General features: G+C 36.4%; 1 protein-coding gene across 1 annotated transcript in view; it reads left to right on the forward strand.

Moving 5' to 3' along the window:
* Nucleotides 1-17,824, forward strand: part of DOP1A (DOP1 leucine zipper like protein A) — a 104,015-nt gene that overhangs the window by 20,078 nt on the left and 66,113 nt on the right. Inside the window, exons 2-3 of the mRNA XM_040643702.1 lie at nucleotides 13,377-13,567; nucleotides 17,212-17,393. Coding sequence (XP_040499636.1) covers nucleotides 13,430-13,567; nucleotides 17,212-17,393 — 320 coding nt within the window. The 5' untranslated portion in view covers nucleotides 13,377-13,429. The remainder of the gene's footprint in view (nucleotides 1-13,376; nucleotides 13,568-17,211; nucleotides 17,394-17,824) is intronic.

The following is a 17,824-nucleotide window of genomic DNA, read 5'->3' on the forward strand; positions in this document are numbered from 1 at the left end:
TTTTTTAAGATTTGTTTGAGAGACAGCAAGTGCAATTGTGGGGGAGGGGCAGAGGGAGAGAAACTCAAGCAGACTCCTGAGCTCAGAGCCCAACACCAGACTCGATCTCAGGACCCTGAAATGATGACCTGAGCCAAAATCAAGAGTCGGATGCTCAACTGTCTGAGCCACCCAGGTGCCTCTGTGAATGATTTCTATCAGTAAGCGGTGGATTGGGGGAAAACTGGTTCTTCACCACACTTTAAGAAGTACTGATATAAGCCACTTTAAAATAAAATATGGGGAAAAAATACCTGAGAGCTGGAATTTGCATTTATTATATATTGGATGAAAAAATAAAAAAGGATACATCCCTAGACTTCTCTTCTGATATGTGACGAGTAATTTTATTTTCATTAAAGGTCATTGAGGGAGCATAACCTAATTTCTAGTCCCAGGATCTGACCATCTTTTCACACAAAAAAAGTACCATAGCTCCCTGCTGATGAAACTTGTACAAAATGTCCTTTCTCATTTTTCAGCTGTTTGCATAAGATTTTGCTTTTAATGTTCTACATGTCTATACTATATGAACTCTCTTTGGTTACATTTAAATATTTAGGTAATTTTTCGCTAAATAAAAAAAAAATCAAATTTCTTATCTGAGTCAACTTTCTTAGCTGCAAATACATAAGAGTTCTAAACCCCACAAACTTAGTTGGTCATTTTAGTGTTTTATACCAAATTTAAAAAGTATGTCTGAAGAATATGTCAATTGAGGTTAATATTGCCTCACAATTATATTATTACTCTGATTACAATTAACATACTTCCATTTATAGAAATTACTAAATTGATTTTTAGGTTAAATTTCCCCATGCACAGATACTATATATCTTATCTTGAAAATGATGTGTTATATCTTATGAATATATTGATAAGAAATATTGCTGGAAATATTGCTAAGGGGAAAAAAGGCCTTGTCAGTAAAAAATTATACATGCGCTTTCTCTATCTACCACTATTCTTAGGTTTATTGATTAGAATTAAGTTATTTTATACGCTTTCAGAATATCCAGTCAGATTGACTTTTTTTCCCTGAACTTATTTTGGTTTTACAATTCTTTCTTGTATAATTTCTCAGAAGCAGAACCAGAAAGGATTTAGATTTAGTTTGTGTTCATTCTAACCTTCATTCCTTATATGTCACCATGTGTTAATATTTAAGTATTTTATCAGTTATCAGAGTTTATGGCTTTAATTGTTCAGTATGTCAGTCTTTTTTTTTTTTTGAAGAGTTTAAGTATAATATATCCACTTAATGAAACCATTAGGAGTTATGATTACATAAGAACTAATGTGGAAAATGTTGGTGAAAAATAGAGAATACCAAGACACATATGCTATATGATCTTAATATGCATTAACAATAAAATAGATGATCATTAATCCACATTGTTATTCTTTGGCAAATATATCCACCTGTTTATTTTCAATTGCTTGCATTTTATTTAATGCATTTTTAAAATAATATATATTTTATTTTTAAAATTTTTCTAAAAGTAGGCTCCACACCCAATGTGGAGCTTGAACTAACAACCCTAATATTAAAGTCACATGGTCAACCAGCTGAGCCAGCCAGGCACCCCTATTTTTCTTTTAGGAAGTAAAAATCACTAAAGAGAAATATAAAGATCTTTTTGGCCTTCTAGTTTGCCTTTACAATGATCTTTAATTTATATTGGCTTATTTCTTTATTTTTATTGAAATTTAATTGACAATATTAGTTTCAGGTGTACAACTATTTTAAGGGGGGGGTTCTCTGTGCCTCTTGGATTTTGATGCCTGTTTCCTTCCCCAAATTAGGGAAGTTCTCTGCTATAATTTGCTCCAATATACCTTCTGCCCCCCTCTCTCTTTCTTCTTCTTCTGGGGTCCCAATTATTCTAATAATGTTTCGCTTTATGGTATCACTTATCTCTCGAATTCTCCCCTCATGACCCAGTAGTTGTTTATCTCTCTTTTTCTCAGCTTCTTCATTCTCCATCATTCAGCTGTCTATATCATTCTCTCTTCTGCCTCATTTATCATAGCAGTTAGAGCCTCCATTTTTTATTGCATCTCATTAATAGCCTTTTTAGATTTCAGCTTGGTTAGATTTTATTTCTTCAGGAAGGGATTCTCTAGTATCTTCTATGCTTTTTTCAAGCCCAGCTAGTACCTTTATAATCGTTATTCTGAACTCTAGTTCCGACATCTGACTAATGTCCATGTTGATTTAGGTCCCTCGTAGTGGTACTGCCTCTTGTTCTTTTTTTTTTGAGGTGAGTTTTTCCGTTTTGTCATTCTGTCCAGAGAAGAATAGATGAACTGGAGAACAAAATGCTAAAAGGGTAACAAAGACCCCGGAAAAATGTACACTAAACAAATCAGAAGAGACCTGAAACTGGTGGGGGGGCGGGGGGGGGGAGAATGATCAGGCTGGTGAATAGAACAGAGCCACACACTAGATTTTGGGTGTATTCTGATCTGTTAGAAGAAACTGCCTCCCAAAATTTTAAAGAAAGAAAAACTTTTATATTTACAAAAATAAAGGTAAATACAGTGAAGGGATGGAATATGACTGTAAAAATTAAAAAAGATTTTAAAAAAGGAATTGATAAGAAGTTGGTTGAAAAAAGAACAAAAATTTAAAGGAAAAAGAATGTGATCAGGCGAGTGAACAGAACAAAACCGTACACTAGATTTAGGGTATATTTTGGTCTGTTAGAAGAATCTGCATCCCAAAATTATAAAGAAAGAAAAACTTATATATATACAAACAATAAGGTTAAATACAATGAAGGGATAGAATATGACTGTAAAAATGAAAATTAAAGATTTTTAAAAAGGAATTGATAAGTTGGTTAAAAAGAAGAAAAATTTTATAAAAAGAAAAAATTAAAAAATTAATTTTGAAAGACTAAAGAATCATGGTTAAAAAAAAAAAAAGCCATGAATTCTATGTGCTGTATTCCCGTAGCACTGGAGTTCTGCAGTTCTCATTGATCGGTAAATTTGGTCTTAGCTGGATGTTCTTGCTGATCTTTGGCCAAGAGGCCTGTTGCGTTGATTCGAAGATGTCCTTGCCCCAGGTGGAATTGCACCACCCTTGCCAGGGGCCAGGCTGAGTAATCAGCTCAAGTTTGCTCTCTCTATCTTTTGTTTCCTGAAGGCTTTCCGCACAGCTTTAGAGGACGAGAATGAAAATGGTGGCTTCCCGTTCTCTGGCCCCGGAGGAGCCGAGAGCTCACGGCCCCACTCCTTAGTGAGCCCTCAGAGAAAATCCATCACTCCTGTCTCCCTGGTCTCTGTCCGCACTCTGTGCTCACTGGGCCTGTGACCAAGCGTTTCTGTCTGGCACACAGCCCTGTTTGTAGTCTCCAAACCTAGCAGGTTCCTGCGGCGGGCTCCCACTCCGTTCCTTCCTGGGGAGGAAGGGGAGTCTCCCCAGTTTTGCTGCTTATTGGGCCCCTGCTCGAAGAGCAGTGGCCCGACGGTGCCGCAGATCACGTTTTATGGAAACCCCGAGCTGAGCGCCCACTCCTGGGCTCACTCTTTGCAGCCGGCTTCCCTGCTTTGATACCTGGGAGCTCTGCCACACGTATGCACCCCCAGTCTTTCTGTAACCCCGAGAGTCCTGAGACCGCACCGTCCCAGGGAGCGGACTTCTAAAAGTTCCAATTTTGTGCTCTGTGGCTCTATCACTTGCCGGTAGCCCGTAGCCGGCTGATGGCGGCTCCCTCCCCCCTCAGTCCTTCTTCCCGTATGTCGCCTCAGATTCACTTCTTTGTACATCCTGCGTTTTTCTGTTCATAGAGTTGCTGCTGTTCTTTTCTTCTATCTCCTGTTGAGTTCGTAGGCGTTCAGAATGGTTTGGTAACTACCTAGCTGAATTCCTGGGACCAGACGAAATGTAGGTCTCTTACTCCTCCGCCACCTTCGACCTCGTCCGTCAGGTGTACAACTATTGATTCTGCAATTCTGTACGTTACTCAGTGCTTGCCATACAATATTATTACCATATTACTGACCATGCTTCCTGTGCTGTATGTTTTATCTTTATGATTTATTTATTTTGTAACTGGAAGTTTGTACTTCTTAATCCCCTTTATCTGTTTCACCTACATGGCCACCCACTTCCCCTCTGACAATCACCAGTTGTTCTCTGTTGAAGAGTCTGGTTTGTTTGCCTGTTTGTTCATTTATTTTTTAGATTCAGCATATAAATGGAATTATATGGTATTTGTCTTTCTCTGACTGACTTCATTTAGCATCTAGTTTTCATCTGTGTTATCACCAATAGCAGGATCTCATTCTTTTTTATGGCTGAGAAATATTCCATTGTACCTGTATACCATATCTTCTTTATCTGTTCATTTATCCATGGCACTTGTGCTTTCATATCTTGGCTATTGTAAATAGTGTTGCAATAAACTAGAGGTGTATATATCTTTTCAAATTAGTGTTTCCGTTTTCTTTGTGTAAATTCCAGTAGTGCAGTTACTGGGTCATATGGTGTTTATGTTTTTAATCTTTCGAGGAGACTCCATTTTGTTTTCCACACTGGCTGCCCAATTTGCATTCTCACTAACAGTGCATGAAGGTTCCTTTTTCTCTGCATTCTTGCTAGCACTTGTTATTTCTTGCCTTTTTTTATTTTAGCCATTCTGACAGTAAAGTGACACCTCATTGTGATTTTGATTTGCGTTACCCTGATGACTTTGATATTGAGCATCTTCTCGTGTCTGTTGGCCATCTGTATGTGTTTTTGGTTTCTACTACCTTTGGGCTTTGTTCTTTTTCTAGCTTTTCTAGGTGTAAGATTAGGTTGTTTATTTGAGATTTTTCTTTTTTGTTTTTTTAAGATTTTATTTTTTGAAAATAATCGCCATACCCAACGTGGGGCTCAAATTCAAAACCCCAAGATCAAGAGTCGCACATTCCACTGAGTGAGCCTGCCAGGTAACCCTCTTGTTTTTTGATGTAGTTGTGTGTCCCCATAACCTTCCCTCTTAGAACTGCTTTCTTTTGCTGCATCCCAGAGATGTTGGACCATTGTGTTTTCCTTTTCATTTGTCTCCATGAATTTTTTAATTTTCTCTTTGATTTCTTGGTGGATTCCATCATTGTTTAGTAGCATGTTTTTTAGTGTCCATGTATTTGTGTTCTTTCCAGATTTGTTCTTGTAATTGTTTTCTAGTTTCATACTGTTGTGGGCAGAAAATACACTTGGTGTTATTTCAGTGTTCTTAAATTTATTGAGACTTGTTTTGTGACCCAACATGTGATGTATCCTGAAGAATGTTCCATGTGCACTTGAAAACAGTGTGTATTCTGCTCTTTTTGGATGGAATATTCTGTATATGTTAGGTCCATCTGGTTTAATGTATCATTCAGAGCCACTGTTTCTTTGTGGATATTCTGTCAGATGATTTGTCCTTTGATGTAAATAGGTTAAAAGTCCCCTATAGTATTGTATTACTGTCAATTTCTCCCTTTATGTCTGCTCACATTTGCTTTATTTATTAAAAGAGAGAGAGAGAAGGAGGCAAAAAACTTATTGGAAGAAATAATAGCTAAAAGCTCCCCTAATCTGAGGAAGGAAACATACATCCAGATCCAGGAAATGCAGAGAACCCCTAATAAGATTAACCCAAGGAGGTCCACAGCAAAACACATAGTAATTAAAATGGCAGAAAGTAATGATAAAGAGAAAATTTTAAAAAGGAGCAAGAAAAAGCACTTACAAACAATGGAAACCCCATAAGGCTATCAGTTGATTTTTAGCAGACACTTTGAAGGCCAGAAGGGAGTGGCATGATATAAAGTGCTGAAAGGAAAAAATGTACAACCAGGAATACTCTACTCGGTAAGGTTATTATTCAGAATTGAAGGAGAGCTAGTTTCCCAGACAAAAGTTAAAAAAGTTCATCACCACTAAGCCAGTCTTCAAGAAACGTTAAAGGGAATTCTTTAACTGGAGAGAAAAGACCACAATTAAAAGAAAATAAGAAAAATGTCACAGGTAAAAGCAAACATGTAGAAAGGTAATAAATCACTTATAAAGCCAGTATGGAAGTGAAAACACAATAGTAAAATCAGTTATATCTAGAAATATCAGTCAAGGGATACACAAAATGAAAAGGCATAAAATATGACATTATAAAATGGGGGTAAAAATTTAGTGTTTTAGAATGTGTTCAAACGTAAGCAACCATTGACTTAATATGGACTGCTATCTGCATAAGATGTTCTATATGAGCCTAATGGTAACCACAAGTCAAAAACCTACAACAGATAAACACAAGAAGGAGAAAGCAATCGTATAACACTAAAGTGAGCCCTCAAATCACAAGGGAGGAGAGTAAGAGAAGAACAGGGAAAAACTACAAAAACAACCAAAAAGCAGTTAACAAAATGGCAACAAGTACATATGTATCAGTAATTAATTTAAGTGTAAATATACTAAATGCTACGATAGAAAGACCTAGAGTGACTGAATGGATTAAAAAAAAACAAAAACAAAACAAACCAAGACCCATCTCTGTGCTGCCTACAGAAGACTCACCTCAGACCTAAAGACATACGGACTAAAAAGTGAAGGGGTGGAAGGAACTGCAAATTGGAAGTGAAAAGGCCAGGGCAGCAGTACTTACAGTAGACAAAATAGATTTTAAAATGAAGAGTGCCATTTAAAATGGCAGATTTAAAATGAAGAGTATCTGAAGTATATGTTGCTGTATGTGTTTATGCTTATGTTTAAATGTAGTTTTTAAAAATTTTAGAAGCCATAGATTGATGATAAAACAGCTTACAGAATTTTTACCTTAGTCCCAGTCTTAGCTCTTATACTTACAATATTGTGTCTGCATCCAGCTTGAGCTTGACTATTGTAAGTTAATGCTGTGCTACATACAAATATGTATGAAATATAGCTCCTCCTTTCAAAGACTTCTTCCTAACAGGGTAATTGCATAGCCAGTTCTTAATGAAACAAATCAGTGTTGGAAGGGAAGATAGTTAAGATTAGTTTTGATTCATTTATCTTTTAAGTTCTTATTCATCTTGGATTTCTCACAATACGTAAAAATACTGCTTTGTTTTGTTACTGTGAGAGTCCAGAGTATGAAGGGATAGCATTGAAGTATGTTTTTTTTCCCTGCATAAATTTTGCATTATTTTAAGAGCCTATCCCTCCCAATAGGGAATGAAAGTATCATGAGGTTCAGGAATATTCTCTTTATTCAGCACCCAGACGTAGTACTTGGCACATGGTGTACTGAAGTGAATAATAAGTCAAGTGCCTCTGTGTTTAAGATAATCTCTCTGAAATGGGATTTGGGAATTTGTCTGTTTTTATTTTTATGGATAAAAGAATTGAGGTAGAGAATTGGGAAGTTTGTATCATTCCTTTTGTCACAGCCTTAACCAAGAAAATTTTGATTTAATAAATACATAGATTTTTACCTTTTTTTTTTCAGGGCAAATGTATTACTAATATAGGTTATATTCTCTAGAGTAGTGACTCTTAACCTTTTTGAGGATTTTGTTATAAAGCATTTTTGAGAATATTATAAATGTAGTAGACTATCTCCCCAATAAAATGTAAGAGGTAAATTTTGCACGTAATTTTAGGTAATTCACAGATTCCCTAAGATCCCTTATATAGAAAAAAATGTAGGAATACACACACATAACTTCACCGAGATATAATTCACCTACCATACAGTTCACTTATTTAAAGTGTGTAATTCAGTACTTTTTAGTACGTCCTATGACCATCCTTAAAATCAATTTTATTTATTGTATAATTAACATACAGTGTTAGTTTCGAGTGTACACTATAAGAATCCAAAAATTTCTTATATTACTTGGTGCTCATCAAGATACGTGTAGTCTTAATCCTCTTTATTTCCCATATACCCCAACAGACTTCCCCTCATGTAACTACCATTTTGTTCTCTGTATTTAAGAGCTTGGGGTTTTTTAAGTCTCTTTTTCTCTTTGTCCATTTGTTTCTTAAATTCCACATATGAGCAAAATCATGGTGATTGTCTTCACTGTCTGACTTTTTTAAGTCAGCATCATACCCTCTAGGTCCATCCATGTTGTTGCAGATGGCACTATCTAATTTTTTTATGGCTGAGTAATATTCCATTGTGGATACATATACCACATCTTTTACTCATTCATCTATCAGTGGACATGGGTTGCTTCCGTGTCTTGGCTATTATAAATAATGCTGGAATAAACATAGGAGTTGCATGTATCTTTTCAAAATAGTGTTTTCATTTTCTTTGGGTAAATTCCCACTAGTGGATCATATGGTAATCCTATTTTTAATTTTTTGAGGAACCTCTGTATTGTCTTCCACAGTGTCTACATCAGTTTGCATTCCCACCAATAGTGCATGCGGGTTCCTTTCTCTCCACATTCTTATTAACATTTGTTATTTTTTGTCTTTTTGATTTTAGCCATTCTGACAGGAATAAGGTGATATCTCATTGTGGTTTATCTTTGCATTTCCCTAATGATTATTGGTGTTGAATATCTTTTTCATGGGTCTGCTGGCCATGTCTTCTTTGCAAAAGAATGTTCTGAATATATCCATTAGATCCATCTTCTCCAGTGTGTCCTTCAAAACCATTGTTTCCTTGTTGATTTCCTTTTTGGGTGACCTCTCTATTTATGTAAATGGGGTATTAAAGTTCCCTACTGTTATCGTATTACTATCAGTTACTTCCTTTATGTTTGTTATTAGCTGTTTTATTTATTTGGGTGCTCCCATGTTGGGTACATAAATATTTACAATTGTTATATCTTCTTGTTGGATTACTACTTTTTTTAAAGATTTTGTTTATTTATTTGACAGAGAGAGTGTGCTCATGCACACAAGTAGGCAGCGGAGCAGGCAGAGGAAGATGGAGTAGTAGGCTCCTCACTGAGCAGGGAGCTCATCTGGGGCTCGATCCCAGAACCCTGGGATCATGACCTGTGCTGAAGGCAGATGCTTAACTGACAGAGCCATCCAGGCACCCCTGGATTATTCCTTTTATGACTATATAGTGTTTTTATTTATCTCTTTGTTAAAGTCTTTGTTCAAAGTCTATTTTGCCTGATGTAAGTATTTTTACCGGCTTTCTTTTCATTTCGATTCACATGATAAATGCTTTTTCATCCTGTCACTTTCAATCTGCATGTGTCTTTAGGTCTGAAATGAGTCTCTTGTAGGCAGTGTATAGATGGGTGTTACTTTTTTACCCATCTGTCACCTATTTATTGGAGTGTTTAGTCTGTTTATTTTCAAAGTAATTAGTGATAGTATGTACTTACTGCTGTTTTGTTACTTGTTCTGTGGTTCTTTTTGTTGTTCTCTGTAGTTCTTTTTTCTCATGATTTGTTGGCTTTCTGTAGTGATGTACTTGGATTCCTTTTCCTTTATTTTTTGCATATCTATTACCAATTCCTGATTTGTGGTTACTGTTAGGTTTGTATAACGGTTTGTATATAACATCTTATGCATGTATCAGTCTATATTAAGTTGATGATCACATAAGGTTGAACCAATCATTCCTTACTCCTCTCACCCTCATGTTTTACGTATATGGTGTTGTATTTTACATCCTTTTATTTTGTGAATCCCTTGACTGATATTTATTGATCTACTTATTTTTACGGCTTTTATGTTTCCTACTTATTCCTGTTTATGGTCTTTCTTTTTCACTCAGTGAGTCCCCTTTAATATTTCTTCTAGGGGCTGGTTTAGTGGTTATGAATTCCTTTAACTTTTGTTTGTCTGGGAAACTCTTCATTTCTCCTTCTATTCTAAGTGATGGCCTTGCTGGATAGAATATTGCTGGCTGCAGTTTTTTTCTTTCAGCACTTTGAATATATCATGCTCATTGTCTTGTGGCCTACAAAATTTCTGCTAAAAAATCAGCTGATAGCCCAGTGGGATTTCCCTTCATGTAACTGTTTTCACTTCTCTTGCTGCTTTTAAAATCCCCTTTTAAAGTCACTACTTTTTGCCACTTTAATTACTTTGTGTCTTGGTGTGGACCTCCTTGGGTTGATTTTGTTGGGGATTCTCTGTGACTCCTGGATCTCAATTTCTGTTTCCTTCCCCAGATTCAGGAAGTTTTCAGCTCGCTCTTCTTCAGATACATTTTCTGCTGCTGTTTCCTCTCTTCTCCTTTTGGGATCCTTATAATGCACATGTTATTATGCTTCATGGTGTCGCTGAGTTACCTAAGTTTATTCTCATTTTTTATTATTTCTTTTTGTCTCTCCTGCTCAGCTTGAGTGCTTTCTATTACTCTAGGTCACTGATCTGTTCTTCTGCTTCTTTTAGTCTACTATTTATTCCATCTAGTGTATTTTTAATTTCCGTTATTGAGTTCTTCATCTCTAATTAGTTCTTTATGTTTTCTGTCTCTCTGTTAAGGGTCTCATGAGGTCCTCCACTCTTAATAGTCCAGTGAGTATCTATATGGCCGTTACTTTAAATTCTTTATCAGACGTATTACTTACCTCTCTTCGGTTTAGTTCTCACTGATTTTGTCCTGTTCTTTAATTTGGGATATATTCCTCTGTCTCATTTTGTCTAACTCTGTGTCTGTTTTATATGGTAGGAAAGTCAGCTGCATCTCCTGCTCTTGAAAGTAGTGGCCTGTGTAGAGGGTCTGTAGTGCCTGGTAGTGCATTGTTCTCTGTTGACCAGAGCCTGGTGCTTCAGGGTGTCTCCTGTGTGTGTTGCATGTGCCCTGCTGTTGTGACTGAGCTGCTTTTGCCTTCTGTCCATTCATCAGCAATGGCTCTCTGCCTGTTGTGGGCAGGTTTGATCCTTTTGTTGTTAGTGAGCCTTTCTGGGGCCACCTTGGGCTTAACTTGAGTCAGACCAAATGTTTGCCAGAGATATGGTAGCACAGAGCTGTAGGAGAACAGAAGGGCAGGGTGTGTGGTGTCAGAAAGGCTGGCAGCAGCAGAAGGAGACCTGCAGCTGCTGGGGACAGAGGCCCATGGGTTGGAGGACTGATCCACAGAGGCATGTGCGGGAGGGTCAGGTGGTATTAGCAAGGTTTGCCTGGGTCTGCTGTGGGAGAAGATCTGGAGTAGAGATCTGGCTGGTTGGGGTGTGTCTGCAGGAGAACGGGTGGGTGGGAGGCACTATTAGCAAGTTAGGTAGTGAGTGTTGGTACCCCACTGGTTCCCGCACGTGTCTTTGTGTTTGGGGGGGGGGGGTTAGGGAGAGCAGTGGTGCCTTCCAGCTTCTTCGTTCCTGGGGAAGTCTCCCAAAGATCCCTGCCCCTCCAGCACATACTTTGAGATTAGTAAGCAAATCTCCCTCCCAGATACCCAGGCTTTTTTCAAGCTGCTGCTTCTATGCTGTATGTCATTGGGCTCGTTGTTGTGCTGTCTCTTTAAGGCTGGGGGCTCAGTTTCCTCTTACCCTCCCTGTTCTCTCTCAAGCTTCCTGATTTTTAACGGACCAGGTTTAAAGCCTCTCTGATTGTAAGAATTCACAAAATTTGGCGCCTCTGGTTTTAAAAGCCAAATATTATGGTGATTCATCTACCCCATGTAGGCTCCCTGAAGTGAGTCTGTTTCTCTCCTCTCTCACACCTGGGGTGTTCCTCCCTCCCAAGGAGAGTCCCATGGATCCATTTAGCTCTCAAGTCTATCACCACCCTGCATACCTTCTCTGATATGGCCTCTTTTCTACACTTAGCTGTGGAGAGTTTGTTCTGCCAGTCTTCAGGTCATTTTTTTGAGTTATTTACACTGATATGGCTATTATCTAGTTGTATCTGTGGAACAAGGTGAGCTTAGAGTCCTCCCACTCTGCAGTCTTCCCCAGAAGTCCCCGTTTTTACTTTCTTGATGATATCCTTTGAAGAAGAAAGGTTTTTCATTTTGATAAAGTCCGATTTCTTTATTTTTTGTTACTGCTTGTCCTGTCTTCTTTAGTGTTATTTCTAAGACTGCCTGGCGTTAGGACACAAAAACTTACTCCTGTATTCTAAGACTTTTATAGCTGTTGTGTTTAGATCTATTATCCATTTTGAGTTGATTTTTGTGTAGATATGAGGAAGGAGTCACCTTCGTTATTTTACATGTGGTTTTCCAGTTATCCTAAAACCATTTGTTGACGAGACTATTTTTACCTTTCATTTAATCATGTTGGCATCCTCTGAGTCCCATTCTTAGACCCTCCTCCACATCCATGAACCTAGCTTTAAAGAAAGGTACAGAGTTAGTTGAAAGTCCAATAGGATACCAAAAAAGTGGAGGAAAAGCCACATTGGGTTTTAAGTCAAGCCTAAGTTAAATCCTAATTACTACTCTGTTGGTTATCTAGTGCTGTATAACAAATTTATCCCCCAAGTCAAGGGCCTAAATCAGCAAGATTACTGTAGGTCATGAATTTGAGACTTAGTTATGTAGGTTCGGCTCAGGATCTCTCATGAAGTTACAGTTAGTTTGTTGGTACTGCCATCAAATCAAGGCTTGCTTGGAAATGGAAGATCCGCTTCTAAAATGGCTCACTCACTTCTAAAATGGCTGTTGGCAGAAAACAGTCCTTACAACGGAACCTCTCCATAGGGCTCCTTTAAGTGTTCTCATTACGTGGCAACTGGTTTTCCCAGACCTAATGATCTTAGAGAGGGTCAGGGAGGAAGCCAAAATGCTTTTATGACCTAGTCTTAGCCAGTACACATTGTCACTTCTGCCTTGGCTATTTTTGTCAGAACTGACTCACCAAATCCAGCTGTAGGATTTGGAACCACTTTTTAAAATTAATATCAAAGACTTTGTGAACATGTTTTAAACTACCACATGTATTTGTCTTTTTTATTAAAAGTAAGGTCTAATTCCAAAAAAACTGATGTTCCTTTATCCTATGTGCTCGTTTATTGCCTAATAAAATGAGATGATCTCTAAATAATTAATATTTTTTCCTGTTTTTTTTTCTACATGTCCTTGATTTGTCCTATCCAACCACTCTTAGTATATCTTAGCATCAAAGCAAAGCAGAGGAGTATGTCCATCACAAATGTTATATCAGAAAATAAAAGAAAAATAGCATGATTTCTAAACTAAGTACCAAAATATTTCCTATTCTTTTCTATCCCTTCATTCTCACAGCCAATTTCCAGTTTCTAGGAAGAAGCATATGGATGACTATGAAGCAGTCTTTGAGTTCTTCATGACTCTGTATACTACCTGACCAGTTTTGACCACTTCTAACTCAAGAAACATTTTAAAGTTAGCCAATAGTTTTATAACAAGAGCATATGAGCCTGTTTTAATACTTTACTTTGTAACTTTGGTTCCTTCTGCAAACTTTTTTATAGGTAATGATTTTACCTGACTTTGGAACTGGTCTCTAGTGGGACGCTGTGGGAGGATGAACACAGAAGAGCTAGAATTACTGAGTGACTCCAAATACAGAAACTATGTAGCTGCAATTGACAAAGCTCTAAAGAATTTTGAATATTCCAGTGAATGGGCAGATTTGATATCAGCACTTGGAAAACTTAATAAGGTATGTCCATTTTATCCATTTCATAAAAAGAAGTAAAAATCAGAAATCTGAATTTGTACTTACTGGCTTTCTCTAAAGGCTGAAGTAAAGAATTGTAAAAACATAACAAAAGCCCAGAATTACTTTTGGTACTGCTATTTTACTTCATGAGTTGCCTACCTGTATAGCAAGGCATATTTTTGTGGCCAGAACAACAATACTTGAAAAATATAGTTATTCCATCATTGCTGTTAAAAACACAAGAGTAGGAAGCAAATATGCTAACTCCAAGGGCTAACAAATTTCTATAATTAATCATCAGATATGGTTCTGCAGTTCCTGACAGCAAGATTAAAAACTGCATGTAGAGTGTAGTAACTTCTCTTTGTTTTCCAGAAAGAGAAGTTCTGGGAAACAAACTGAGGGCTTCAGAGGGGAGGGGGGTGGGGGGAATGGGATAGGCTGGTGATGGGTATTAAGGAGGGCACGTATTGCATGGTGCACTGGGTGTTATACGTAAGTAATGAATCATGGAACTTTACATCAAAAACTAGGGATGTACTGTATGGTGACATAATATAATAAAACAATATTATTTTAAAAAAATGTAGTAACTTCTCTGTCCTTTACAAATGTTATGTAGCAGTAAGGAAAATTTTGTATCCAGGCGTTTCTTAGATATAGTCAGTATTTTTTACAAAAGTGACGAGTAGTCACTTAGGCCTTGGAGGTTCACCTCACGTGTTTCCTCTTAACATGTCTGGTTTTAATCCCGTTATGGGGCATTATGGATCAACTCATAGCTTTAAATTTTAACGCTGTTTTTTTTGTTTCTTAACTTAGATCAAACTTTTCTCACCTCACACCTATAGTTTTGATTTTGGGGATTTTGGGGGGGGATGGGGTTTTTTTTAGCAGTTGTTATTGAATTGGCATGCTTTTAAATATTAAATGGAGTGGAGAAGAAGATAGGAAATGAGAGCTCTCCAAGTAAGTTTTAACATCAAACAGCTGAGCGTACAATTATTAGTAAAGAAATTGTCTTAAAATACGTTCCAAGGGGGCACCTGGGTGGCTCAGTCATTAACCGTCTGCCTTCGGCTCAGGGCATGATCCCGGGGTCCTGGGATTGAGCCCCGCATCGAACCCCACATCGGGCTCCTCCGCTGGGAGCCTGCTTCTTCCTCTCCCACTGCCCCTGCTTGTGTTCCCTCTCTCGTTGGCTCTCTTTGTCAAATAAATAAATAAAACCTTTAAGAGAATAAATAAATAAAATATGTTCCAAGGACACTACTGTTCAACTCATACATACTATGGATAATTACTATTGTATCTTCAAAAAAAAAAAAACCCTTTCATTTTTAATGTGCAAGGATTTATCTTAAAATTGGATGCACAAACTTCTGTTTGACCTGTTAACTTCTAACATTTATCACTTGTGGTTTGATAAATTCCCAGATTTTTTTTTATAGTAGCCTCAAGAAATTGCATTCAAAAGTATGAATATGCTTAAAAGTAGTTAGGTTCTTTTTTGTTCTGAAGAGTCTCTTTCTGAAAACTTACTAGGAACTATGTTTAAAAGCCATTTATTAAATTGCAGAAATTAATATACATAATTGAGTACATAAGTAGTTTTTTATATATTTAATCAGTATTTATGAAAGCATTTTACTGTATCCAGATAATACAAAGTAGGATATGCAAGTCATTGAAAAACTTACTTTAAGTTGAGAAACAGGCAAGGATTATATGTACTATATATAATACAGATTTGTTGATGATAGTCTAAATATATGTTTTAATATAAAATTTTATTATTAATATACTAAATTTTCACCTCATTTATACATGTTTTTCAATTCGGAAATACTTTTAGAAAATGGTGCTATATTTTACTTATTAAATTTTATTTGGAATTAATAGAATTTTTTTATTAAAACATTTTGTGTTATAAATCACTAAATTTTCTCCAGAGGTAATTATACTTTTCCTTAAAATATATGTAAATATTGGGGTGCCTGACTGGCTCAGTTGGAAGAGCACGAGACTCTTGACCTCAGGGTCTTGAGTTTGAACCCCACGTTGGGTGTGGAGATTACTAAAAAAATAATTAAAAATATGTAAATATTGACCCTTGTCTGCTGAGTTTAAAATTCAAATTAATATTTTGGAAAAAGAAGCAGCTAGTTGAAAACTATTTTTCATAGCTGTATTCTTTTTTTTTTTTTTTAAGATTTTTTATTTATTTATTTGACAGAGATAGAGACAGCGAGAGAGGGAACACAAGCAGGGGGAGTGGGAGAGGAAGAAGCAGGCTCATAGCGGAGGAGCCTGATGTGGGGCTCGATCCCATAACGCCGGGATCACGCCCTGAGCCGAAGGCAGACGCTTAACCGCTGTGCCACCCAGGCGCCCCTCATAGCTGTATTCTTACTGGTCCTTTGCCCTTAATTTACTTTACATTTATAGATTTAATTTTATTTACATTCATTACATTCAATTTAAGACTGAATTAAAAGCTTGTAGTGGGAAGAACATTGAAAATGGTATATCTAAGTAGACCTCAGAGCCTTCACGTTTGTTATAAACTGGGAGATCTAGTCCTGACTTTTCTACTGTACTTGCCTTTGGCAGGTCATTTTATACCTTTTAACTTAAGTTCTTTATTTTGTAAAATAATGGCTTCTTTTATATTTCTTCTAAATCCCAATTCTGGCATATTATATTGTTTTCATTTGGAGTGTTTATTCTGCAATGTTCTATCAGTACTTTACTATAATACTTTGAAGAACTTATAAGTTCTTTTTGTTACTTAAATAACTAATCTTTTTTGGGTAGTTTGTAAAATAGAATCTTCTAAAATTCTACCCTGACCATTATCTCTAAAGAAATGTTATGTTTGGGGCGCCTGGGTGGCACAGCAGTTAAGCGTCCGCCTTCGGCTCAGGGCATGATCCTGGCGTTACGGGATCGAGCCCCACATCAGGCTCCTCCACTATGAGCCTGCTTCTTCCTCTCCCACTCCCCCTGCTTGTGTTCCCTCTCTCGCTGACTGTCTCTATCTCTGTCGAATAAATAAATAAAATCTTTAAAAAAAAATGTTATGTTTGAATAAATACAGTTGTATTTGGTCCACTTAGGAAATTAAGTTAGTAAAAACAAATAGGTAATTATAATCTTAAGTAGATTCTTTTAAGCATTAGAATTCCTTGCTGTCATATGATATACCAAAGCAAGGGTTGTCCCTCTTCCAACTAAATATTTATGTTGATATCCACTTTCCTTCATATCTTTCAAACAGTGTATCAAAAATAGATTGAAGGATAACTGACATTAAAGATTTACAAAAATCTACATAATTAAATCATTTCCTCTCTTCTGAATAAATTTGTTGGCAAAATATTGTGATTTTTTTTAATAAAAAATTTCTGTTAACATGTAGTGGGTTTTTTTAACAAAATAATTTTTTTGCATCCTCAGTTTTAATTTTAAATGTGGCATATACTGATAGATGTAACTAAGACAAGAGTTGTTTGGCATCCTTTATAATTTTTTAGGGGGTAAAGAAGTCCTATAAAGATTTTTGATAATTCTGTACTAGAAAATAGAAATAAAAGATATAATGTTTTTGTTTTTCTCAACTGAATTAAAATGTTTTCTTCAAGGTTTTACAAAATAATGCAAAGTACCAGGTAGTGCCCAAAAAGCTGACCATAGGCAAGCGCCTAGCTCAGTGCCTACATCCAGCATTACCAGGGGGAGTTCATCGAAAGGCGCTTGAAACATACGAAATTATCTTCAAAATCATTGGACCTAAGAGACTTGCCAAAGATCTTTTTTTATACAGGTAAGAATACTTTTATTATTTATGTATAAATAAAAAATACTTTTAACTGTTTTATGTTTTGTGCAGTAAAAGCTAAAATATTGAAAACTCCTTAATGGAAGTTTTTGGATATCAATGTCAAGTATATAAGTGCTTCAGAAAAATTTAGGATATTCCTTAATGTAAGATCTTTTTCTTCTTCTATGTCATTTATGAAAAGTTTTTGTTTAAAATTGTGGGGGCTACACTACTCTCTGCCTTTTTAAACATGAGAACTACACTGAGAAGAAAATAAGATACCTTTATCTCTCAGCAGCTTTCAATGTAGTTGACCATTCTCTACCTGAAATAGTCTTTTTGTATTGGCTTATATTGTGCATTTACTTTCTCAGTCTTCATGTGGTTCTTAAAGCTTGCTTAGTCTTATATTTTCACTTTATATTCTTTTGTTA

The sequence above is a fragment of the Ursus maritimus genome, unplaced genomic scaffold (genome assembly GCF_017311325.1).
Source record: "Ursus maritimus isolate PB19 unplaced genomic scaffold, ASM1731132v1 scaffold_29, whole genome shotgun sequence".
In the NCBI taxonomy this organism is placed as follows: Eukaryota; Metazoa; Chordata; class Mammalia; order Carnivora; family Ursidae; genus Ursus; species Ursus maritimus.